Source organism: Microchirus variegatus, assembly GCF_963457635.1.
Source record: "Microchirus variegatus genome assembly, chromosome: 20".
Classification (NCBI taxonomy): domain Eukaryota; kingdom Metazoa; phylum Chordata; class Actinopteri; order Pleuronectiformes; family Soleidae; genus Microchirus; species Microchirus variegatus.
Window position 1 is genome coordinate 8,562,213 of NC_139821.1, and position 26,464 is coordinate 8,588,676.

At 42.1% G+C, this 26,464-nt stretch overlaps 1 protein-coding gene across 2 annotated transcripts in view; it reads left to right on the forward strand.

Annotated features, from left to right (window-relative positions):
* LOC310941400 (ELKS/Rab6-interacting/CAST family member 1-like) overlaps window positions 1-24,762 on the forward strand; it is a 115,533-nt gene extending 90,771 nt beyond the window's left edge. For both annotated transcript variants that reach the window (XM_083906564.1, XM_083906565.1), the window contains 2 exons: window positions 339-524; window positions 22,599-24,762. In XM_083906564.1, the coding sequence (XP_083762690.1) occupies window positions 339-524; window positions 22,599-22,736 (324 nt within the window). In that variant the 3' untranslated portion in view covers window positions 22,737-24,762. The remainder of the gene's footprint in view (window positions 1-338; window positions 525-22,598) is intronic.
* The last annotated feature ends 1,702 nt before the right edge of the window (window positions 24,763-26,464 follow it).

Consider the following 26,464-nt stretch of genomic DNA (forward strand, 5'->3'; position numbering starts at 1 on the left):
ATTTCCCTGGTCCCATTGTGGAAATTTCCTGAAGATTTCATCCAGATCCGCCTGCGACTTTTTCGAGTTATGTTGCTAAAAGACAGACAGACAGACAAACAGAAAAAACTGTACCTCCTTTGCGGAGGTCAATAATAAATTCAGGTTTCTCCCATGTAACTGTGATATACAGTGTTTATGTCTGCATCAGCCTCCCTAAAATGTATTTCTCTCCATTCCTGTTATGCTTGTGCATTTCATAGTTCATATGTCGAGCAACACAATGATTCTTCTTAACGTGAAGTGACAATACAATGAAATACGAAATTTAACGCGCTTTTCTTTCCCCCCTTCTACAGATTCTCGCTCCCCTCCTGGATCTCAATCAGAACCGCAGCAAACTGAAGCTGTACATCAGTCACCTTACCTCGCTGTGTCAGGAGCGAGACCCAGTCATACTGCAGGACTTTGCCCCGCCTCCCTCCTATAACCGCACTGACCCCGCCTCCTGGCATACCCAGCTGCACAGCATGACACAGGAACAGGTATGTGTGTGTGGGAAAAAAGAACTCAGATGTGTGCGTCTGTGTGTAGTTGTGTAGGAGTAGGGCGCGCACTGGTCAGCGCGGCACATTTTTGGCACCGCTTTTGACATCGTCGAGGAGATTTTTGCCTCTGTCAGGTCACCTGACGACAAGCGCCTGGCAGAGAAACAAATACTGCTCTTTTCGGGGGAGTAAGCGCTGCTTCAAACTATTTGGCAGCAGGAAGTTGATTGGTTCATATAGAGAGCAAGGGAGGAGAGAGAGAGAGAGGAATGTATTTGTCTTTCTGGTGAAAGAGGAAGGGAAATAAGAGGGTATAGACGGAGAAAGATTCGATAACCTGCTTCGCTGTAGTAGTCTGCCCCTTCCTCCATATTGAAAACATATCAGGCGTCGGTTGCTACATGTGGTACACATTGAAAAACGGTAACTCTAGACGTACACATGCTCGCAGTAATGTGACAGAGTGTGTGGTTAGGGCACAGCGGCACTAGTTTCCTGCAGAAAACCCCTATTGTATGTCTCTGTTTAGCGTGAGTTGCCTCAGCTACGGGCGCCGAGTGGTTCGGCGTCACTTTAGATAAACTGGGAATTAAGTCGTCATTTATCATCGTTGTACATTAAAGGCACAGAGCGATGGTCCGGGTGACGTCCGCGGACAGACAATTACTGTACGTATTTCTCATAATCAGCCCATGAATGGAAGGGCAGACGGTTTCTCTGCGGTTCAGTCGAAAAAAAAAACGTTCTCTGAATTGAAACTGATTATGTGAGCAGCTGTGAAAGCTTATCTGACAAGATTGAATACTTTTTTCGACGGACGGACAGCCCTATTTTATTTATCCCAACCTCGTATTTATTAAAACATCTGAAAAACAAACCGAAAACATTTCGACCAAAACTGCGACCACATCCAAGTCAAATTTACAGCGGAGGAAAACACGATCATATTCACCCGTTTCACCACAAATCACCTACATGTTACGTTGCCGCTAACCAGTTTCGTGGCACGCTGCAATGTTTTGAATTTCTCGGTTGGCTCTTTTTTTTTTGTATTCGGCACATTTTATTTCACTGCAGGGTCGAAAAAAAACCAACTCATCCATTACACACCAAACATTGCGCCTGGCATCACTGTTGAGGTTATCCTCGCACGGAATAATGCACTCCTAACGTATCCTCTTACCCAGATTTGGCAGCATCTTCTAATATTCTCTCTATGACTCCTTTCGTATATTGATTTGTGTGCAATTTCTCATCTGCCACCTCGACAGTCAAGGTTCAGCCTTGCGTGACTGCCGTTAGAAAGCGAATGGAAATTTTCTTCAAAAACGGGACTGGGTTAGTAAAGCTGTTCAAAATGGACTTGGTCCAAGTAGAGATTTTTGTAAAAACTCACTTTAGATCATGTCAGAGGACAGGACCGAACATATTTACTCGTTTTTGAAACGATTCTTTTATACCGCACTCAATAGAGCCATTCTGATCATTTTGACCTTGACGTGAAAACTCTGTCAACTTGTATTTAACATTCTTTTATCCTCTCCATCACTTTTCAAACCCTCTTATTACTCCATGCCTTTATGTTTTCCTTTCCCCCTCAAGAAAAGAGAGTCTCTCTTTCACACACTGTTTTTACAAAGTGCCTCCATCACCAGTCATTCTCACATCTTCATTCTCACTTGCTCTATGTCGGTGTCAGTGTAGGTGTGACAGCTTTAAAAATACTCACTCTTTGCTCTGTTTTTAGAGCTGCTTTTTTCCCCTAAAACATCACATTTTGATTTTTTTTCTCCTTCTCCTTCACTTCCTCTGTACAAATCCACCCATACGCAGGCAGTGCCACTTGGCGCCATGCGTCTGCTTCAGACCCCGACCCTGCCTACACACAATCACAGATGCACACACTGCCAGTCTTTGATTCAAACCCGCGTTTCTCCTTTTTCCTTCGTCATGTGTCGCCATCACCCTGACTGACCTTCTTAATGCACACACACACACAGAGTCCCTCCAGACCACCATGTTCCAGTGTGCCAGCTTCTTTCCTCTGTCCTGTGGTGAGTGTGTGTAAGTGTGTGTGTTTTACAGCCTCTCCCTGGCTCTGTGAAAACGCCTGGCACTCTGTAAAAAGCCATTAGCTTTCGTACTGAAATAGCATGTAGAACACACATGGAAATCTACATATCCCGCACCCACATATTATGCTTCCCACCCTTGAATTCACAGTAGCTGTGAATAAACACCAGCGCCTCGTGTACCTGACAGTTTTTGCCTCTGCGGCGCGCGTCACCAGCTCCAACACCTCGCTGACACAGCGAGCATCTGATGTAACTTTCTGTTGTTAAGCTGGAACAAAAGAGCCGCGAAGGCAGCAGCCTCGGCTCTCGTTAGAGAGTGGTGGGTGGGAGAACACGTCGGTCTTTAAGGTTTTATCAACTGAACACCTCCCATGACAGATAACTGGTTACACTGAGAGCAGGGGAAACTCAGGGAGGTTAAGCCATAAATAAAGAATCGCAGAGGAAAAATTCCTCCTCCTTCCTCTACTGATAAGCTCAAAGGATTGTACCTTAGATGGGTTCGGCATTTCTGGAAAATCTTCTAATTAAAAGGCTGCAATTCAACAAATAGAAAGGCCTTGGGTGTAACAGAAGGAAAGTGCGTCTCAATACAACTATGTAACATATTGTTTCAGTCCTTGTTAACTGGTGTTTTAGGTTTGGATGCAGCCTCTAACATACATACATATCATATTTCAGTCATTTTTCCTCAATTAGTGTTAGTCCTTTCTGATTCTAGACTATGCACTGGAACTGCACATAGAAAACAGGAAACTATGTCAGCGTCACTGAGGCTCCGGCAGCTAACAGCAGTTAGCATTTGGAAAAGCCATAATTTGCCGTCATATATAAAATGTATCCACTGGACACGTAAATCCTCTAGAGGCTGGAAGTTTGTGTAGAACTCTGTGCTGCACTGTGCAGCCAAGAATAGAACACTTAGCCGACTTCCGCTCTTCCGGATACTATTGCCCTGGCCTGCACTCTGCGTTTTAGGGACAAAGCGGAGCTCTGCGAGACAACAATTCCAGGAATGTCTCATTGTGACATAGCAATGAGCGCAGAAGTCAACATCGTGTGTTTTATCTCCTGTACTTAGACTGAGGTGGACCACAAAAACATGACTTTTTTCACACTTTGCCTACTCATAGGGCCTCCAGAGTCCCAAATATTAAAAATGCTTAAAAAGTTGATATTGCATAATATGGCTCCTTTAAAGCTTTCTTTTCAAAGTGTAGTTGTATTAGGTTGACACATTATCCACACTAACTTCACCGTCATTTCCAGTTTGGGACTGGCTCTCACAGATAACATGGCTTTCAGCAGGGACAGAAGGAAAAACCAGATTTTAGCCAATTTGCTGAACGTTCTCTTCCCAAAACGTACGCCAGCAGCCTTCAGCATCGTGCCATGTTATCAATGAGAATGAATGTGTGCCGTTTGCAGGCTGGCTCATGGAGACTGAGGTGTACTTTAGTGGTGGTGCTCAGCAGAGTCAGTGTTGACTGGAACACCTGAAGTATTGCTTTGTGAACCGGTCCCAACTCTTTGGTCCAGAATGATGCAGACTGTGGTCTTTTTGATATGTGCGCAGTCTGAACTTAATCACTCGAGCCGCCTGGAGTCCAGCAACGAGCTGCTGCAAAGAGAAAGGCCAATTTTCAAAAAAGATGGATTTGCACTGATGTTTATTTAATATTATTTCGTCCGCGTGTGTTTCCATGTCTCTATTTAACCTTAGCTGAACTACAAAAGCGACGCTGATTCCAAATGTGAGGTTTTACTCAAGGAGCTGCTTTCAGTGCCATAGTCATAATAATAACCTTTACGGCTCAACGACGTCTCTAATGAGCACTGAAGAGAACTGGCGTCGTAATCTTACACACACACTGAGGACGTTTCTCTGTCTTCAGCCTTAAGTGTGAAGGTACAAGAATTGGTGGGTTTGTGGGTGTGACTGAGTGTTTTCTATATTCATGCCTGCATGTGTTTGGTGCTGTAAAAAAAAACTGTAGTAAGTGTTATTGGCCGGGGCCGGACGTTGCCGCCGCTGCCCGTATGAATCCAGTACGAATTGTCAGCCCATGACTCTATCGACTCCAATTAAATGGCTCCCATTGAGTGTGTGTGACTGCGGGACTCAGTGAGCCAAGTCAAACCGAAGGAAACCTCACTGAAAACTGACTACACATATTTACAACTCCACATGTCATTGTAATGAAGGGGGGGAAAAAACCCACACAATTACAGACGTCAGATGTTTAAGTTGTTACAATGTCCAAAAGCAAGATTCTCACAGGAGAAAACATGTTGGGGTTTTTTTACTCTCTCTTTGGTTCATTTTACATCCATCTTTAAAACGTACACACCAGGCACACTACCGTTCAAAAGTTTGGGCTCACCTATACAATTTTTTGTGTTTTCCATTAAAACTCACACATTTATTTCTCAAAAGAGTTGCAAACTGAATAGAAAATGTAGTCAAGACATTGACAAGAGTAGAAATACTGATTTTTATACAAAATACAAAACAAAACAAAGCTGTTTTCAATTGGACAAGGGTTTTCTAATCATCCAATCGCCTTCTAACGCGATTAGCAAACACAATGTACCATTAGAACACTGGAGAGATGGTTGCTGGAAATGGGCCTCTATACACCTATACTCTTAGAAATAAGGGTTCCAAAAGTGCTCTTCTACAAGGGCTGAGGTTCTACCTGGAACCATTTGCTTCCTAAAAATCGTTTCCCGAAGAAAAGGTTTTTCAAGGGTTCTTGGTAGCACTAATGGTTCCAGTAAGAACCATTTTGATCCAGATAACCCTTGAAAACCCCTTTCCTGAATAAAGGGTTTTAAAAGGGTTCTCCTATGAGGACAAGCCAAAGAACCTTGGTTCTACTTAGCACTTTTATTTCTATGTATGTGTAGAATAGAATAGAATAGAATGCCTTTATTGTCATTATACAAGTTGTACAACGAGATTTACTTGAATATGTACATGTGTAGTATGTACATATTCCATTAAAAACCAGCCGTTTGCAGCTAGAATAGTCGTTTACCACATGAACAATGTATAGAGTGTATTTCTGATTAATATTCATTGAAAAAAAGTGCTTTTCCTTCAAAAATAAGGACACAAGTGACCCCAAACTTGAACGGTAGTGAATCTCAGATTTCCAGAGGGTTTGACGATTATTAGGTCAAGTTTCAATACAATGTAGCATGGATAAGATGTCAAGATCATAAAAATACACCCACATCTTAGAAAGCTAAAGACCAGAGGAAAATCTGGTGTGGTCAGATTCATAAATAAAGCAGCCAGACTGGGATCATTTAGCACATTAACAGATAAACATGTGAGTACATCATCAACATCATGTTATCCATTATGGAAAAAAATAACACCTACATTACAAAGAGCTTGTCTGGCCGTACAAATAGATTTTGAAATGAGCACAATCATTGTTTTGTCAGCTCCTGCAGCCTGATGACCCTGCGGTGAAACGATGGCCTCTTCACAGAGCAGTGAACTGTGCGACTGTGTCACGATGTCTGATTGACAGGAGATACAAAAACAGGACGAGGTGGAGCCGAAACGTGTCCGTCTCGGCTGATAAAGACCACTGTATAACGCTCGCCGTTACTGTTATGTTGATATTCACGTGCGTGGATAATATGTGTGTGTGACAGAAAGTTTCCGAAGTTTGCTGATAGGCAGTGCGGCGTCAGTGTCTGTGTTCTTCTTATCTGTGGTGGTTTCTTTGAAATGACTCTTGATTAGAGGTCACACTGAAGCTGAAAAACACACGACTCTGAAACGACCAAGATCAGAAAGGTAATGTAGGCAGAAGATTAAGTGAGAGAGCGATGTATGTGTCGTTTTCCTGTGAAGATTACTTCTTTCTTTTGTTATGTTCTTAACCCCCAGACAACTTGATATATCCATTTCAAGGTCAGCTTGACTTGGACCTGACTACTATGAGACATTCTCTCATCTCAGGTTTTTGACCTGATGATATCCTCCAACAATAACAGTAATGTAGACAGTGTCAGGTTGGCCCCGCTTGGCCTCCACACTCACACATCACTTCTGCCTGATTGTGCCTGGTTTTAACATTATGTTAAAGTCCATAAAACAGAACTCTTTCAGTCTGATCCAGTTCTGTATTCTCTTTCTTCCCTGTTACACCTGTGTTCACATAACTTTGTCTACTGATCAGACTTTATTTGTATAGCCCGTTTCATACACAAGAGTGCGTCACATAAAAACCTAAGTAATAGTCATGTGGGTTGTTTCTGCTGGGGAGTTGAAACGAGAAACCACCCACAGGCATGTTAGAGTTTCTTTAGATTTGCACATACATGCCAATTAGTGATAATTTATGTCAGTCTGCCTCATTACACACCAGTAGCAGGACCTTGCTCAGGAGAAACACAGCCCTTGACCTGATCCAGGATTCAAACCATGAAACAGTGATAAGTTTCCCATAATGGTAGTTGAACCTGGCTACCAGGAATCTAATGGCTAGAACATTTGGGATATGAATATGTATGTATACTGTAGTCCCACCTGTCTGTGGCGGTGTGTGTGGACCCTTGTGGACGTCCAAGACTTAAGACTCATCTTTTGTCTCGTGTTCTGTCCTATATTTTATATGAGCCTTCTGTAAACCACTCTGGGTCAACTCCTGTGGTTTTTAATGTGCTCTATAAATAAACATGACTTGAACTGACCTAGTAGTGGTTAGCACATGCAGAAGGAAGAAGAAGATCTGGGTCAGAACAAGGGCCTTAGTTTCTGCATGGAGTTTGCATGTTCTCCCCATGTGTGTGTGGGTTTCCTCCCACAGTCCAAAAACATCCAGATTTGACGATTAGGCAAATTGGACGCTCTATATTGACCTTAGGTGTGAGTGTGAGAGTTCATGGTTGTTTGTCTCAATGTGTAACCCTGTGATGGACTGGCGACCTGTCCAGGATGTACCCCAGCTTCAGCCCTATATCAGCCGGGATTGGCACCAGCGACCCTCGTGACCCTCAAGTGTAGGATAAAGATGACCTAAGCACCTTTGCATTTTGTGACCGGGGCAGACCATAGAGTATGTGCTGACTCTGCATGCTGATGGTGCAGTTTTTGGTCAAAAAACAGACAAGGAACCAGTACTCACACCTCTGCAAGGCATCACTCAAAGATTACAAGGATATAGAAATCGGGGGGTGAACTTCAGGCGAGAAGGAATGTGAGATGGACTACTCATGCGTGGAAACCCAGACTAACGCGGCGGACCCTCATTTTTAGTATGAATGGAACAAGTACCGGCGTGCAGTAATGCGCAGTGGCTCTCTGCAAACACGGAGCATGGAAACTATGACCTATAGGCCTTAGCGTGGATGTAACCTTAGTGTCTGCTACTAATTCAGCTTTATGATGTGCAGATGCTGCATCATTTAAACGAGAGAGTTGCGGGCGGACTGAGGAATTCATGTGATTCGATGGTGACCTCTGAACTTGCTGGAGAAGAGTGACTTAAAAAGGTTGACTTGTGTTGAGGGAAAGACAGAGAATCATCCATTAGTGCTGCGGTGTGGTCTCTCTTGACTTTCATTAGGGCAGCTCTGCTCCAAGGATGATTGGGGTTTTTATTTTTTTTCTGAAAATTCGACACGGAGGTCTTTGACAACCATGACACACACACACACACACACACACTCCTAGACAAAAAGGACAGACGGTCCAAAAGACACGTCTGACCCTCAGAACCTCCTGTAATTCATAGCCTCACGTGTACTCTCTCACACACACACATTTGCTGGTCATTACAGACTAGCTGCTGGGTTTTTTTATGCAGATTTATTGAGTCCAGACTTAATGGCTTTACCAGTCAGTCGACCTCCTTTTTTTTCTTTTTACGTGCATTTGTCTTTTCCTTTCTTTCACTTCCTTCTCCCTTGATCTTTTCCACTGTGTCTGAGTTGTCACTCGCTTCTCCTCCTCCTGTTCTCTTTCATGCTGTCTTACTGTTTCCTTTGTGTCTTCTAAATCTTTGTCCTCATTTTCTTTCCCAGTTTTTCATAATACATCCCTCTGTCACTGCCACTTCCACACACTTTTTTTGTGAAGCCATCATTTCATGGTGGTTACAGGTGAGGAGAAGGGAGAAGCTTGTTGTCTCTGTCTCTTCATTTCGTCTTTATTCACAATGGCAGACACATTTTCTCCTGCATTAGCGCTGTGTGGACATTTCCTTCTCCACCGAGTTCAAGTTCCTTTTTTCACTGCCTCATGGCCACTTACTGTATATTCAACGACAGCCATAAAAAATCATTCTGACTTCTACAAACACTCAACTAGCTTTAAAAGAACATTTATTTGGAAGCAGCGTGAATTGTACAAATGCCATGCACACACTTGCGTTATGTAACACAAACATTTATTAGATCATATGTCGTAAACTTCATGTACCGAAGAGAGAGAGAGTCATTTCTGGTAACTTTCTTATTTTCTATGAGAAAATGTCAACTTGTGTTTCAGACTGGGATTAAACTCGGTGAATCATGGCACTGTTATCTATGTGTACGTGATTTTGTGGATAACAAGCAAAGGTGACTGATCACAGGTATTAATAACGTCTGGTATTCTTGTTGGGGAAAATTAAACTATACAGGAGTGGAGTGCACTAAATTGTTGTTGGTTGTTGTTTATTTCTGCAACCATTAAGTCCAGCCATGTAAAGTTGAACCTGGGGGCCAATTTAAGGTTTAAAGTCTGTTTTATTTACTCTCATATATGTAAGACTTGCTCACTTTTAAGGTATTCTTTTGTAGTTGCCAACCCACGACTCACTTAACCTGCATTTTTAGGTGCTTCAGTCAATACTGGAGACTTGAAGTGACAGATTTAACTTCCCAAACCATTGTGAAATGCATCTATACTTCTTTTAACAGGTACGTTAAGTGCTCAATCAAAGATTTTAGTGGTTTAATCCTTTAATTTGGCAGATTAAAGAAACCCAGTTAGAAGAAAATGCTAACACGTAATTGCCCACAAAGCAGCCTTCCCTTCTGTTTTTCTTCAACAGTCAGTGAAGAACGTAGCACAGCACATTTTTACTCCTCCTGGTGCGAGCTCTATTCCCACTGCAGCTTGTTAGCCTGAGCTGTACTGGACGATGACCATATATATATATATATATGTATATATATATATATATAGTACCTTCACATACATTTGGTCACATGGCTCAGTCTACACACTCTTAAGCCTGTTACTGTTGCAAGAGACATTGATTATCATCTATAAAAGCTTAATTAGGGTTCGAGCACGACTGTGCAAGAACCCTATTGTAATCGGAAGAGTTATTATTAGGGTTCGAGCACGACTGTGCAAGAACCCTATTGTAATTGAAAGAGTTATTATTATTATTATTATTCTTCACACGAGGAATGTGCCTTTTTGAAGGCCTAAACGGATCCCAAACCTCACGAAATTTCGGGACAACATCAGACCTGGCTTAAATCGCCGAACGAAAGTGGTTCGGTGAATGTGCGTCAAAAAATGGAAGTGGGCGGGGCTAAAGACTGATGCAAAACACTTCTACTAGGTCAACTCCTGTCAGGTATAACGTACATGAACGAAACTTGGGACACACGTTCATTAGGTTGAGCTTTAAATAAAAGTCGTGGACAAGTTTTCTGTGAAACCTACAGGAAGGCCGCCATTTTGGATGGAAGGCGAAAACGGAGGCGTTTTTGGCGAATTTACAGCATAACTTGCCGTAGATACCAAAATCTACAGTTTTTGAGCAATCACCTTCAAACTTGGCGAGGTTGATGTGGACCAGTTGAGGTACGATCTAATCTGACAAGTTTTTTGAAATATTGCATGGCGCACGAGATAGGGGGCGCCAAAGTTGGCGAAAATTCAAAATTTTCCCAACACTCAACGAAACGCTTATAACTTTGCGATGGAAGGTCAAGTCGGTGCCAAACTTGCCATGATTGCTGATGGGTAGTTGCTGAAGACACCTATGCAAAAATGATCACGTTTGAAACCATCGCCTCCTGGTGGTGGAAGAGAATATACAAAAAAAAAGTTTATTTACGATTTCGGTAATAACTTTTACAGAGTTTGTAAAAGTGTCACTCAAAATGACACTGAAACATTGAAAACACATGGTAGATGATGCGTGTTGAATATGATAGCGCATTCTTTAACGGTGTAGCAGCGTGGGCGGAGCAAAGTCGGATTTTTGCGACAAAAAAACAAACTCTTATAACTTTGCGAGTCCTGGTCCAAACTGAACCAAACTTCCTTGGATTGATGTTCCTCCAGCCCTGACGACGTCTACATGAAAATATTCAATTTCGAAAACAGCGCCTCCTGGTGGCAACAGAAATAATTTTCTTTGCTATTAAATCTATCTTGTCCTAGAGCTTTTGTGCTATCACCTTCAAACTTGGCGAGGTTAATGTGGACGAGTTGAGGATCAAAAGTTAGTGAAAGCTTTCTAAAATGTCGCACGGCGTACAAGATAGGGGGCGCTAAAGTTGGCGATCATTCTGATGTTGACCAAATCTCTTATAACTTTGCATTGGAAGGTCAAATATGAACCAAACTTGCCGTGGTTCATGATCGATAATTCTTAAAGACAAATATGAAAAAACGGTCACGTTCGGAAACAGCGCCTCTAGTGGTGAGAGGATTATTACCCAAAAAAAGTATATTTATGATGATAACTTTGTGAATCCTGTTCCGATTTGAACCAAACTTCCTTGGATCGATGACAGTCCGACCCTGAACAAGTCTACATGAAAATATTTAATTTCGAAAACAGCGCCCCCTGGTGGAAACAGAAAGAATTTTATTTGCTATAAAATCTATCTTGTCCTAGAGCTTTTATGCTATCACCTTCAAACTTGGCGAGGTCAATGTGGACGAGTTGAGGATCAAATGTTATTGAAAGCTTTCTAAAATGTCGCACGACGTACGAGATAGGGGGCGCTAAAGTTGGCAAACATTCTGATTTGTAAAGACAGACAACGAAACACTTATAACTTTGCGATGGAGGATCCAATGTCCTTCCCTGGATTGATGCCTTGGAGTAGTCTATATGACAATATTCAATGTCTTAACGACGCCCCCTGGTGGCAGCAGACTATGCCATCTACTGTGCAACACAAAAGAAACTGGTATAACTTTGTAAATCCTGTTCCAATCTGAATCAAACTTCCTTGGATTGATGACAGTCTGACCCTGAAAAAGTCTGTATGAAAATCTTCAATTTAAAAAACAGCGCCCCCTGGTTGCTGGATATAACATTACATATCACACTTTTTTATGCTGCTAAAACAGGGATTGTTGTATCATCCTCATACGTGATATGTGGGACCACAAAACCGCTCCGACCATGTCAGCAACAGACGACTTCCTGACAGGAAGTGGATCCGCCGCAACAGGAAGTAGAATGTAACTTTGCCATACATTGCCCGATCGCCACGAAACATGACATGTGAGTCAATAGAACTTCCCTGAACATGTTAATGGACACGCCTTTGACCAAACAGGAAGTCAGCCATTTTAAACAGGAAGTCCCCTGTAACTTTACCATACATTGATCAATCTGCACGGAACTTGACACGTGAGACCAGGAACCTATCCTGGACATGTCTGCAAAAGCTAAACTCCAAACAGGAAGTGGAACGCCAAAACAGGAAGTAGAATTTAACTTTGCCGTACGTTGCCCTATCTCCACGAAACATTATATGTGTGTCAAGGGAACTTCCCTGAACATGTTAATAGACACGCTCTGACCCAACAGGAAGTCAGCCATTTTAACAGGAAGTGCCCTCTAACTTTACTGTACATTGACCGCTCTGCACGGAACTTGGTATGTGAGGCCAGGGACCTATCCTGAACACGCAAACAATGTCCTCCCGACAGAAAGTGTAACGCACTTAACAGGAAATAATATATGACTTTACTCCACAGCCCAACATCCGCACGGACGGCGCCAATTAGAACTACGACAGCAAGCAGCGAATGAACGAGAGACGAGATCAGGGCGCAAGCGACGAGGTGGGCGCGGGTCGCGACGTAGCGTCAAGCTCGAACCCGTTACCACCGCTTGCGGTGCTAGTTATTATTATTATTATTATTATTATTATTATTATTATTTTTCCCACGAAGAAAGTGCTTTTTTGAAGGCCTAAACGGATCTCAAACCTCACGAATTTTTGGGACAACATCAGACCTAGCTTAAATCGCCGAACGAAAGTGGTTCGGGGAATGTGCATCAAAAAATGGAAGTGGGCGGGGCTAAATACTGACGCAAAAAAGTGCTTCTAGGTCAACTCCTGTCGGGAATAACGTACATGAACGAAACTTGGTACACACGTTCATTAGGTTGTGCCATGGGCAAAAGTCAATCACAAGTTTTTTGTGAGTCCTACAGGAAGGCCGCCATCTTGGATTGAAGGCGAAAACGGAGGCGTTTTTGGCGAATTTACAGCATAACTTGCCGTAGATACCAAAATCTACAGTTTTTGAGCAATCACCTTCAAACTTGGCGAGGTCGATGTGGACCAGTTAAGGTACGATCTAATCTGAAAAGTTTTTTGAAATATTGCATGGCGCACGAGATAGGTGGCGCCAAAGTTGGCGAAAATTCCAAATTTTCCCAACACGCAACGAAACGCTTATAACTTTGCGATGGAAGGTCAAGTCGGAGCCAAACTTGCCATGATTGATGGTGGGTAGTTGCTGAAGACAGCTATGCAAAAATGATCACGTTTGAAACCATCGCCTCCTGGTGGTGGAAGAGAATATACAAAAAAAAAGTTTATTTACGATTTCGGTAATAACTTTTACAGAGTTTGTAAAAGTGTCACTCAAAATGACACTGAAACATTGAAAACACATGGTAGATGATGCGTGTTGAATATGATAGCGCATTCTTTAACGGTGTAGCAGCGTGGGCGGAGCAAAGTCGGATTTTTGCGACAAAAAAACAAACTCTTATAACTTTGCGAGTCCTGGTCCAAACTGAACCAAACTTCCTTGGATTGATGTTCCTCCAGTCCTGACGACGTCTACATGAAAATATTCAATTTCGAAAACAGCGCCCCCTGGTGGCAACAGAAAGAATTTTATTTGCTATTAAATCTATCTTGTCCTAGAGCTTTTGTGCTATCACCTTCAAACTTGGCGAGGTTAATGTGGACGAGTTGAGGATCAAAAGTTAGTGAAAGCTTTCTAAAATGTCGCACGGCGTACGAGATAGGGGGCGCTAAAGTTGGCGATCATTCTGATGTTGACCAAATCTCTTATAACTTTGCATTGGAAGGTCAGATATGAACCAAACTTGCCGTGGTTCATGATCGATAGTTCTTAAAGATGAATATGAAAAAACGGTCACGTTCGAAAACAGCGCCTCTAGTGGTGAGAGGAATATTACCCCAAAAAAGTACATGTATGATGATAACTTTGTGAATCCTGTTCCGATTTGAACCAAACTTCCTTGGATTGATGACAGTCCGACCCTGAACAAGTCTACCTGAAAATATTTAATTTCGAAAACAGCGCCCCCTGGTGGCAACAGAAAGAATTTTATTTGCTATAAAATCTATCTTGTCCTAGAGCTTTTCTGCTATCACCTTCAAACTTGGCGAGGTCAATGTGGACGAGTTGAGGATCAAATGTTATTGAAAGCTTTCTAAAATGTTGCACGGCGTACGAGATAGGGGGCGCTAAAGTTGGCAAACATTCTGATTTGTAAAGACAGACAACGAAACACTTATAACTTTGCGATGGAGGATCCAATGTCCTTCCCTGGATTGATGCCTTGGAGTAGTCTATATGACAATATTCAATGTCTTAACGACGCCCCCTGGTGGCAGCAGACTATGCCATCTACTGTGCAACACAAAAGAAACTGGTATAACTTTGTAAATCCTGTTCCAATCTGAACCAAACTTCCTTGGATTGATGACAGTCTTACCCTGAAAAAGTCTATATGAAAATCTTCAATTTAAAAAACAGCGCCCCCTGGTTGCTGGATATAACATTACATATCACACTTTTTTATGCTGCTATAACAGGGATTGTTGTATCATCCTCATACGTGATATGTGGGACCACAAAACCGCTCCGACCATGTCAGCAACAGATGACTTCCTGACAGGAAGTGGATCCGCCGCAACAGGAAGTAGAATGTAACTTTGCCATACATTGCCCGATCGCCACGAAACATGATATGTGAGTCAATAGAACTTCCCTGAACATGTTAATGGACACGCCTTTGACCAAACAGGAAGTCAGCCATTTTAAACAGGAAGTGCCCTGTAACTTTACCGTACATTGATCAATCTGCACGGAACTTGACACGTGAGACCAGGAACCTATCCTGGACATGTCTGCAAAAGCTAAACTCCAAACAGGAAGTGGAACGCCAAAACAGGAAGTAGAATTTAACTTTGCCGTACGTTGCCCGAAACATTATATGTGTGTCAAGGGAACTTCCCTGAACATGTTAATAGACACGCTCTGACCCAACAGGAAGTCAGCCATTTTAACAGGAAGTGCCCTCTAACTTTACTGTACATTGACCGCTCTGCATGGAACTTGGTATGTGAGGCCAGGGACCTATCCTGAACACGCAAACAATGTCCTCCCGACAGAAAGTGTAACGCACTTAACAGGAAATAATATATGACTTTACTCCACAGCCCAACATCCGCACGGACGGCGCCAATTAGAACTACGACAGCAAGCAGCGAATGAACGAGAGACGAGATCAGGGCGCAAGCGACGAGGTGGGCGCGGGTCGCGACGTAGCGTCAAGCTCGAACCCGTTACCACCGCTTGCGGTGCTAGTTCTACTTTATTCTTCCCTTTACACTCACAACAATGTTTCTACACCACTGTAGCTGTTTAAGCTGTATCCTAACATCCATGAATATGGTGGGGGGGGGGGGGTTTCACTCGTTAAACAGCACCGTTTGAATTTCTCAAGCTACTCAAATGCAACTACCAGACCTGCTACCAAAACAGAGGCTCGATATCAACACACACACACACACACAGTGAAAGTATGTCGTCACGCTCTCTGACCCTCATGTCCTCGCCCCCCCCCCCCCCCCCCCCCACTGTCTTTCGGTCGCGTTGACTGAAAATAAAGTGTGTTTTTATCTATATGTAATCATTTGAAAGTCAACCTTATCTGCTACATTTTTTTGTGTTTTCATACCCTGCATATTTACTTCTTTATATAACCATAACATCAGACTTTGTTTTAGCGTTTTCGACTTGTGTGGAAAATTGGATGATAACGGTGGGAAAGTAGAGAAAAAAAAATGCAGAGCGTGAAAATAAAACGTAAATTCTCGTATAGTTGCCGTAATTTAAAGCCAAACTTAAAAAACCCTTCCTTCATCCATGACCTAATTTTTTTTTTACTGAACCGTATGAATCATGTAATTTTTCCATTTGTGTAATTCATGTGCACCGTTAAAGCACGACATTACATTTATGATGTAGTTGTTTTTGGCTCTCAGGCTGCTTTATTTCAGAGAGATGGCATTCCAGAGTTTTTAATATGCGTTATCAGTAATCAAGCACTGTTTTCTATGACTAACTTTGTCTTGTTTCTGAGTAAAACAGAAACAAAACCCTTTAATATTCTCCTGACAGCAGGAGGACTAACGACAGTATTTGTGCAGCACTTGATACTGCCCGTGGAAGTAGGTTAGTGGGCCTCACTGTGAGGACACATCACCTCCTGATTCATAGAACACCGTTTTCCTTTTAAGCAGTCAAAGCCAGGTGAGGTTAACTGTTTAAAAATACACAGGCGTGAAGTGGACGGAGACTGTTCTGATAAAATTACACCTGTAAATGAAAAGCTGTGGAGTTCAGTATCATCATTAAATCGTTACCTGGTTTTAGGGTTAGGCTAGGTTAGGGTTAGGCATTTAGTTGTGGTAAAGGTTAGGTATTTAGTTCGGGTTAGGGCTCGGGTTGGGGTTAGGCATATAGTTGTGATGGTTAGGGTTAGGCATTTAGCTCTGATGGTTAGGGTTAGGTTAGGTTAGGTTAGGGTTAGGCATTTAGCTCTGATGGTTAGGGTTAGGTTAGGGTTAGGCATTTCGTTGTGATGGTTATGATTAGTGAAAGCGACTGGGGAATGGGTTATGTCTGTGAGTGTCCACACAAAGAATGCAAAACCTACATGAGTGTGTGTATAGTACCTATTTTTGTGAGGACAGCTTGGCTGGTCCTTGCAAATCTAATGGACTTTTTCAGAGTTAAGACGGATTAAGTTTAGGATTAGAACTATTGTTCGGGGTTAGGTTAGGGTTAGGCATTCAGTTTAGGGTAAGAGGCAAGAGAATGCATTATGTCTATGAGTGTCCTCACTGAGAATGCTGTACAAGAATGTGTGTGTGTGTTAATCTCCATGTCTCTCTCTCTCTGCTGAGTTATGATTTCTTTAGAAAACATTAGCATTCCAGTGCAAAGAGGTTTAAGCTCTATAATGTGTGTCAAGGGGTCAATGTATACACACACACACACACACACAGAGAAAGAGATCTTACCCTCGTCCTCATTCTCAAGCTGATAGCCACCGCATGCACATAAAGGTACACATTTATGTGTGTGTGTGTTCCTCTGGGCCTGCGATAAGGTAGATAATGATCCATCATGATAATGGAGCTTTAATGGCTGCAGTAAAGATCATCTTCAACAAACCGTCTCTCTCTCTCTCACACACACACACACACACACAGCTCACCCTTGCCTCGATGTGCTTCCTGCTCCCCACGCTCCTCTCCATCACTCACTAAATTAGAACTTGAGCATACAACATACAGTTTAGACTCTCACACACACACACACCTGTCATGTCAAACACCCAAACCACTGTGTCACACACACTTTCAGTAACAGCTACACTCCTGCATTCTATACTTACACACACACACACAGGAGTCTGGCAGCAGCACTTCTCTGCCCACTGACATTATTCCATCCACATGTCTCTCTGACCACACACTGTGAATTGCCTGCGACGTGATCCTCGAGAGCTCGTAAACCACATCTGAACTCACAGCTCTCGTGTTGTGCAACCATGTTTTTTCTACTTAATTCCTTCAAATGAGCTTTGGATCGAGTGTAGCAGGAGACGACGTTTATCGCTTAGCAACGCGGGGATGTTTTCCTTTGCGGAGGAATCAATTGTGATTCCTTTCTTTCTTTCTCAGGAAAATTGGCTGGTGTTTTTCCCTCGTTTTGGGGCCAAGGTTTGATTCAGTTATGAGAACATGTTACTCCTCAGGTTAATAGTCCTGATCAAGGATTGTGACCTGATCCCTCGCTGTAAATCTATCTGCACCAGGCTCCACATTGTGACTGGTCACGAAACTCTTCCAAAAGTTAAACCTTTAGAGTCAAATTATTTATAAAATTGTTATCTTTTCAGTCATTTTAGGAGTGTTGGGAGGGGAATAATTTGATTAGGCAGTCGGATCATCTCCTGAGACCCCTGCTTCCCTGTGTCCATGCCTAGATTCTGCACTTCACACTTGTGTCATACTCAAAACCTGCAGCCGAGCTCTTATTGGACGATAGCAGCTGTTAATTACTCTGGTGTCTGCTCACATGTGCTGTGATTTATTGTCTAGTTTCCACTTTAATGGGAACATCATTTACAAAGTGACATCATGGTCTATTGAAGAAGACCCGAAAGCCTCCGTGATTGAGATCATTAACTCCTCAGAACAATGTTTACTGATGTTATAAATCATGTGAGAATTAGGCTCATTCTCCCATGTTTTGACTCCCCCAGAAGACATCACAGTTTCACTATTTCATCCTTGTTTAGAGGATGAATTTAAAGTGTGTTTCCAGTTAAAGCTGTTTTCCGTGGAGCTGCTCACAGATCGTACACATGTGCGATGTGCGAGAAAAACAAAAGAAGTGGTGATTATGTCAAACATGTGTTTCACTGCTTGAGCTTTTATGAGTCTAAAACTGCCTCTTAGACTCATTTCATTTAATAAGTGAGTAAAACAGTATCAGAACCAGCAGTTACATGAGCACATGAGGTTAGCGGGGTTGAGTAACAGATTGGTAATTAGTCATTCTTGGTTTTGGGTAGATATTGGTCAGTATCAAACATAAAGAAATGGTATGGAGCCATTTTCTCATTGCTTATGGTGGGATGATGCCATTTCTTTGTGTCTAATACTGATACAGATATCACAAACATGACTTTCTACCAATATTAGCCCAATGCAGTCATTTTTAGGCCGTTTATGAACGTTTGAAGAGAACGAATGAGGAAATGAATACCCCAAACATGACTTGGCTAAAATGCTTCTTGCTGATTTTTATTTTACATGTTTACAGTCTGTAAAATAAGTAGTGCTGGGCACTTCAACGCTAACGCACATTAACACATTTCCATGACGACTGATCGAAAAAAGACGTGCGTGATGTAATGTTTACGTGGCAAGGCACCGGAGTCAAGGCACCATTTACCAGTTAGCTGCGTTACCTCTTTTAGCGCCGTTAGCCCGCCTACAGTCGAACTGGAGCGGTCTGTTTATTAAACGAAAAGAGTGGTGCTACAAATAACCAGCGTACCTGTGTACTGCGTATGTGTGCCTCTGTTTTTGAAGTTTAGCCATACTTTAGAAACTTATTTTAACAATCGGGAGTCACGTAAACATGACGTCATTCGCGTCTTTTTCCGTTCAGTCGTCATGTAAACGTGTTGTGCATTAACGTTGATGCTGTTAAACGCCGTTGACGCGTTAACGTTTGACACTAATAAACAGACCACTCCAGTTCGACTGTAGGCGCGCTAACGGCGCTAAAGGAGCTAACAGAGCTAATTGGTAAACGGTGCATGGACTTCGGTGCGGTGGCACGTAAACATGCACATCTTTTTCTTCTGTCACGCGTGCCGTTAACTCAACTCAACTCAACTCAACTTTATTTATAGAGCGCTTTAGGCAGCTAAAGCTGGTACAAAGTGCTTAACAGTACAATAAATAAAACATGGCACATAAAACATAGGAGACAAAATAAAAACAATAAAACTATAAAACAGTAACAATGTTTAAATATGTTAACGTGCCCAGCACTAAAAATAAGATATATAGGATAATTCTGTCCGATCGTCTCTATATCTATATCTCTCTATATAAACTGTATATACTCTCCTGAGCATCATCTCTGCATTTGAATCCCATTTTTGAATTCAAATGTGTGTTTGTTGGACACACAAGGTCAGGGCTGTGTGAGTCAGCGAGAGCAGACGACAGACACACACACACACTCACACATACCATTTATCTGTCCTCACTGGTATCACAGCCACTTATCTTTACTGCGGTGTTTTTCTGTGGGATTACGGCTAAAAGGCGCTGAGCTGAATTACCTGCGCGCACTTAAACTGACATGTAGGAAATATGTTGATGTGTGTCACACACGCACACACACACACACAAAGAGAGTGTGTTGATGTTGGTCTGAAGCTTATTTGGCAGATGTGAATAACAAAATGGTCACAAGTGATAAAAATCAAGGTGTAGAGCGAGAGAAGCCGATAAAGCTCCGATAGATAACGCTGATAAAGAAAGATGGACTACGTTCTCAGGACTCATCGCTCTGCTCTTTTCTCTCTGCCGTGTCAGTTTATCACTCACATCGTTCTTATTGTTGAAATGTTTCACGGATTGTTTGGCAGAACACACAGAGAAGTATGTGTTTCCTATTTCAGGAGAGTGTGTGTGTGTGTGTCGTGGGTGGGTGGTTCCCCACCGTCTGATGCTAATTGAGCTTTCAGAATAGGCCACATCATGCTCACACACACACACACACACACACACACACACACACACACACACACACACACACACACACACACAGGGAAGGGTGGAGTAGTCGTGCCTCATTGCTTCTCCTCGTATGGCTTCATTCTCTCGTTCACCGCCTCATTCTCTCCATTCTTCTTCTTATTCCCTCCTTCTTTCACTATCACCGCTTGTTTTTGCCCTCAGGTTCTCTTCTCGTCTTTTGCAAGGACACATATAGAATAAAAGAGCCAGGAATTTAACCCACAACCTTCCATTTGAAAGACAACTCGCCCTACCACTGAGCCACCATGGCCTTAATACTTTTACTTCTAAAACTTAAGTACATTGTATATGAGAAAATGACTTTTCATACTTAAGTGCAGTAAATGTCATGTACTTTAAGGCTTTTACTTAAGTAATATTATTTTTTAACTTCTACCAAAGTCAAGACACTAAGACATAGAGTAACACACTGTCCATCAACATATATCAGTCTCACACTCACGCACTCTACGTTTCATTTAGAGCGTAGGATTAACCTCTGCATGTTTCTGGACTGTGGGAGGAAACCGGAGAACCCGGAGAAAAACCCACACACTCACAGGGAGAACCAGGCGCTGTGAGGCAACAGTGCACGCCGCTATCCCGCCGCACGGCCCCCTGAATCCTGTGGTTATTATTAGGGTTATTAATGTTCACTCAGTGGCCACTTTATCAGGTACGCAGAACACCTAATAATTGTCCGTCTGCTTCAAGGTGCTGAGAGTGTTCAAAAATAGTCTCCTACAACACCTTTGATATTAGAGTTTATATTTGAGTAACTGTTGCCTTTCTATCTATCACATATTCTATCTATACCACAAACCCCAGTAAATTAACACTTTTAGAGGCACAGACAGAGCGTTCTGGTCAAACCTCCCATTGACTCACATGTTAAAACAAACTTCAAAAATGAAGATGAGGGTGATTTTAAAACTGTCATTTCTCGGTCAATCCACACCTGTTTTTCACCAATTTAAATATGGTAGTTCCTGAAAGCGTCCTGCAGTCACAAACCGAAAATTTAATCTGTATCATAAACCGTTTTTGAAATACGACAACTTTAAAACACACTGCTTTCTCTGTTTTTGGATAGTGAGAAACAGGTGTTTTGAAGGGGGGGAGGGGAAGTCCGCAAAAGTACTACTTTGTCTAAATACTTTACATTTTAAAGGTTCAATCCACCCAAATCGGCAGCAAGAAGCAGGCACGATCAAAATTTCAGCATGGAATTTTCTAGTTTTGCTCTAGTTTTCTGAAACAAGTGTACTTAATAAAGTGACTGGGAGTGTTAGTGCTTCTGTTAAGTTAAGAGATTTGATTGAAAATAGTGAAAAAAAGACAGATATTTGAGGTCGATCCCACAATGCAGCGTCACGTTGCTGTACCTGCGTCATGAATTTATAGCACGGACTCGATGAAAACTACTGTGAGCTCTGCGTTTAATTAACACGCTATTATTACAAGACACATTTACATATTTGTTGATGTGTTTTTCCATTAATTATAAACAGTGTTATTACTCGCTGCCGTTTCACACTTGAATAATAAATAAACCCTCCGACATGACAAGGTTTTCTGGCTCACAGATGAGAAACAGAGGGAAGAGGATATCTGAGTCAGGAATCACACACACACACACACACACACACAGTGGGCTGGTGTTTGAGTGGCACGCTTATTGATACAGATGTATCGGTCATTTAGGTTTGACTCTGAGCTGCAGCTGCAGCCAAAGAAAACAACACGAGCGCTGCCTCTCTGAAATGTTTCCTACTGTTTGGTCAGAGAGAGAGCGACACTGCGGTATTTCCAGATTACAGCCTGTGTGTGTGTGTGTGTGTGTGTGTGTGTGGTCATCCATGGGGCTGTGAGAAGACTTAAGTTAGATTTAAATCTCTTATCTTTGTCATCTCGCTCACTCAAACTCAACTAAGAGCTCCACGTTATGGGAAAAATATGTGCTTTCTTTAGGATTACATGAAAACCGCTCACATATCCATCACTTAAACATGAATTAGGAGGTAATTAGTTTAGTCCACAGATGATGATGTTTGTGTCATATTTGGATTGTCTTATTATTTACATGGCTGTAAATTGTCTCTCTTTCTCTCAGTTGGAGGCGGAGTTAGAGCTGTGCGAGAGGGAGGGGGCGGAGCTCCAGGAGTACGCCAATCAGATCCTGCAGCAGATCGCCGACAGGTGCCCGGACATTTTGGAACAAGTCGTCAACGCGCTGGAGGACAGCTCCTGACACACACACACACACACAGAGTAAATGAGGGTAAATGAACACATTCATTAACACCAGTAGAACCACAGTGTTGGACGTGAGGACATGAGGACATGAGGACATGTCCTTCTCTCACCTGCTTTGCACTCACCTTAGTTTCACCGACACCTTCAAAGAAAATCACTGTTTACGTTTCAGACCGCAGAGCTTTGTCGGCGCACTAATTAATGACGTCAAAACAGAAGGAGCCTTCAGCCCCTCACAGCGGCCATGTTGGGTGTGACTTTAATGTGTTTTTTTATGTGGAGGAAGAAAAAAAAAACCTGTATTTGAACACGTGTGGTGAAGAGCTGCAACTTACGATTATTTTCACGATTAATCTTTAGTCACGATTTCTCTTTGGTCCATAAAATGTCAGAAAACGTCGATCAGTGTTTGTCAAACCTGGAAATGACGATGTTCTCAATGGTTTTGTTGTTATATGGAGCAAAGAAACCAGAATCTATTCACATTTAAGAAGTTAAAACAATCAAAAATCATGTTTTTTAATCACGAAAAAAGCTTCAAACCGATTAATCGATTATCAAAATAGTTGACGATTAATTTAGTAATCGATTAATAATCGATTCATTGATTAATTGTTTCAGCTCTAGTGTGGTGTTTGCTTAGATCTTCACTTGTCACAACATTTCGACTGGTTGTGACTAGTTCTTACTGGTTGTGACTAGTGCTTACTGATTTTGACTAGTTATTACTGATTATGACTAGTTCTTACTGATTTTGACTAGTTATTACTGGTTCTGACTAATTCCGACTGGTTCCGACTGGTTCTAACCGGTTCTGACTGATTGATACTGGTTTATTTCAGCTGCCTTTTTTCCGTCTGTACATCATTTGCTGCTATCTTTCTTATTAAGTTTGACAGGTATCTAATGAAACGTCGCGCCTTGCATTTTTTTTTTTTAATGTAAATTGTAAAGAAGAGAAGTTTTAATTAAACAGAAACACGGCTCCATCGAGGGGGGAGGGGACATGACATGACACTTCTCATGTATTAACAACGCAAAAAGCCACAAGCGACAATAAATCTTGCAATACTCCCTTTACGAAAACACGGCGGCGGCGACGGGCTCGTGTTTGTCTTCAAACTAAAGAAAACAACGCTCAGTTTGGTGTCGGCGCTGACGCTGAAACGACGCAGAGGTTCAGATGAACTCTCCCTCACACATTCTCTGACAATCCCTTTAGACTTTACATCAGGAGGAGTCTGCACTTTCTTTCTTTTCCCCTCTTTTATTAAAACATATGTTTTTCTTTCTCGGGAGGGACGGAATATAATGTAATTGTTATTATATATATATTTTTTTGCTTTTGGTAATATATATGAAAAAACATATTGTCTTCTGCTGGTTGATAGGTTACATTATGTGTTTATATCTTTTATTGTGTGTTATGATTTGCAGGAAGTGGACAGTTTTAACATAACACCTTCTCTCCAGGTTCTGTGTTCACTGGTTTCATCACGATCACGTCTGTGTGTTGTTGTTGTTGTTGTTGTTTACAGTTGACATGACATTCGGAGTGCATGTTTCCCACAGTGTGGCGGCCTCAGCATGGATGGATGTGCTCGCACCGGAGTCAAAGGGGGTTTTTATGGTCTTTTATAGAAGACGTGACTGCCGTTAGCCACTTAGCAACCTGAGAAAAAACTACAAACCTGGTGGACACAGAACCCAAAGACAGGGATTTACATTACATTTACATACACGACACACAAGTTTTATTTCTGAACCTTTTTTTTTTCCAGAGTAACGTTTGTGTAACATTTGACAAATGAAGGTTATTTTATTTTTTTGGGGGGAGCAGGGAAATGAAACTCTGTCAGGAATGAGCTTGTGTTGTAAATCCAGTGTTCAGTTGTGTGTTTTATACTGATAATGTTTCATCTATGGGGGGGAATGAGGATGACTGGAAAAACTCACCGTGACTTTGTTTTGGACTTCAAACTGAAATAAGAGAATGGAATAAAATATGAATTTATCTTTAATTTTTTCGAGGACGGGGGGGTCGTATTTTATTTGTTTTGTCTCTCTGTTCATGCAAAGTAAGATGTGCTGTATATCTGTGTTTTAAACTTGGAGCCGCATCGTGCAGGAACAGCAGTAGAGAGTTCACATTTTTCAATACCAGACAATCACGTTTAGTGAGAAAACTAAAATCGTTATTGTGATGTATATATGTATTTTTGCACTAGAAAAACTTGACTCTTTTCATGGATGTTCCACATGTATGCAGCCGTCTCGTGTTACTAGCATAGTGTAGCTAAAACGTGTCGGAAAACACAAGGAGAAGTCATGTGGAGCTGAAAGGCTTCACTCATTTGAGGTTTGAATGTAGTAGACGTTTGTTTATATTTAAAAGTCGCTCACGTACTACAGCTTTAATTTTTTTTCATTCGCAGACACTTTAAACTGAGTGGACGAGTCATTTGTCCTCACCTGCCTTCCTTTATCCTCCCTTTCTAATCAGAAATAATCTCTTTATCTTATCTCGTCACCACCGGTTTATTTTCCAGTCCGCCCACAATTGCACACACACTCGAACCACACTGTTACTTTTGATTTAAACGTCAAACCGTTCACTTAAATATCCACACTTTAATCTCACGTGTTGTCCTTTAATTAACAATTAAAAATCTAGTTTCTTCTGTGCGCTGTTCAAATTGGAGACCAGACGAATGAACGGCTTTAACTGGTTTCAGATGCATCACGACATAGTCATGGAAATGGGGTGAATTCTTTTGTGTTTGAGGGCAGCGGCAGGTGACTGCAGCAGGTTAATTATACCGAAACTGAGACGGCAGCACCCGAAACAAACAGCGCGCTTCCTCCTCGTCATTTACATTTCTCATAAATGGCGTCAGCTCGTTCATTCAACTAGAAAATCTGGGTTAACAGACCCGCTCAGCTCGGCTTTAAATACCCCCCCCCCCCCCCTCCCTAACCTTGACTTTGACCTCCTCTGTGAAGTATTTCCACGCAGGGACTGAAAACATCATCAGGTCACCGAGGTCACTCGGGCTCTCGTATTGTAACACACTTCAAACGCACGGAGAACAGAACTCCTGACGGTGTGTAAACGCCGCAGCATATGTGCCGACGTTTACCTTCACATGTGGCAACACTTTGATTGTGTGTGTGTGTGTGAGTGTGTGTGAGCATCACTTCTGCTCCCTCCATCAACCGTCCTCATAAAAGCCCGTGGAGGGAGACAGAAGAGGACGAGTTATGTCGAGTAAAGAGAGAACGGGAAAAGAATGGAGACGATTGTGTCCACCTGGGCTTTGTTACCTGGCTCCTGTTGCTCACCTGTGTCTCAGCTCATCTGTCTCTCACTGTCCTAAAGGTCCGTCCTTTATCTGTTTGTCTTCATTGAAAGCAAATGAACTCTCAAAAACAACATAATCTGACCATTAATCCAGTTTTTATCCATGACTGATCTTACATGGATACCAATATATCCCCATATTAATCTGATTCAGACACTAATCTGGATTAAAACACTGCCATGTAAAGATCATTTTACCGATCTCTGCGTAAACAATAATCTGAAGTATTGGTATTATAATCTTTTAATCTGATTTAATTGTATTACGACATCCTATAGGAGTTTTCACAGCGCTGGAGTTAATGTTGGCATCAGTCATAATCGGACTATGCCCTCAGGTCATACTGTCACTATCTGCTTTA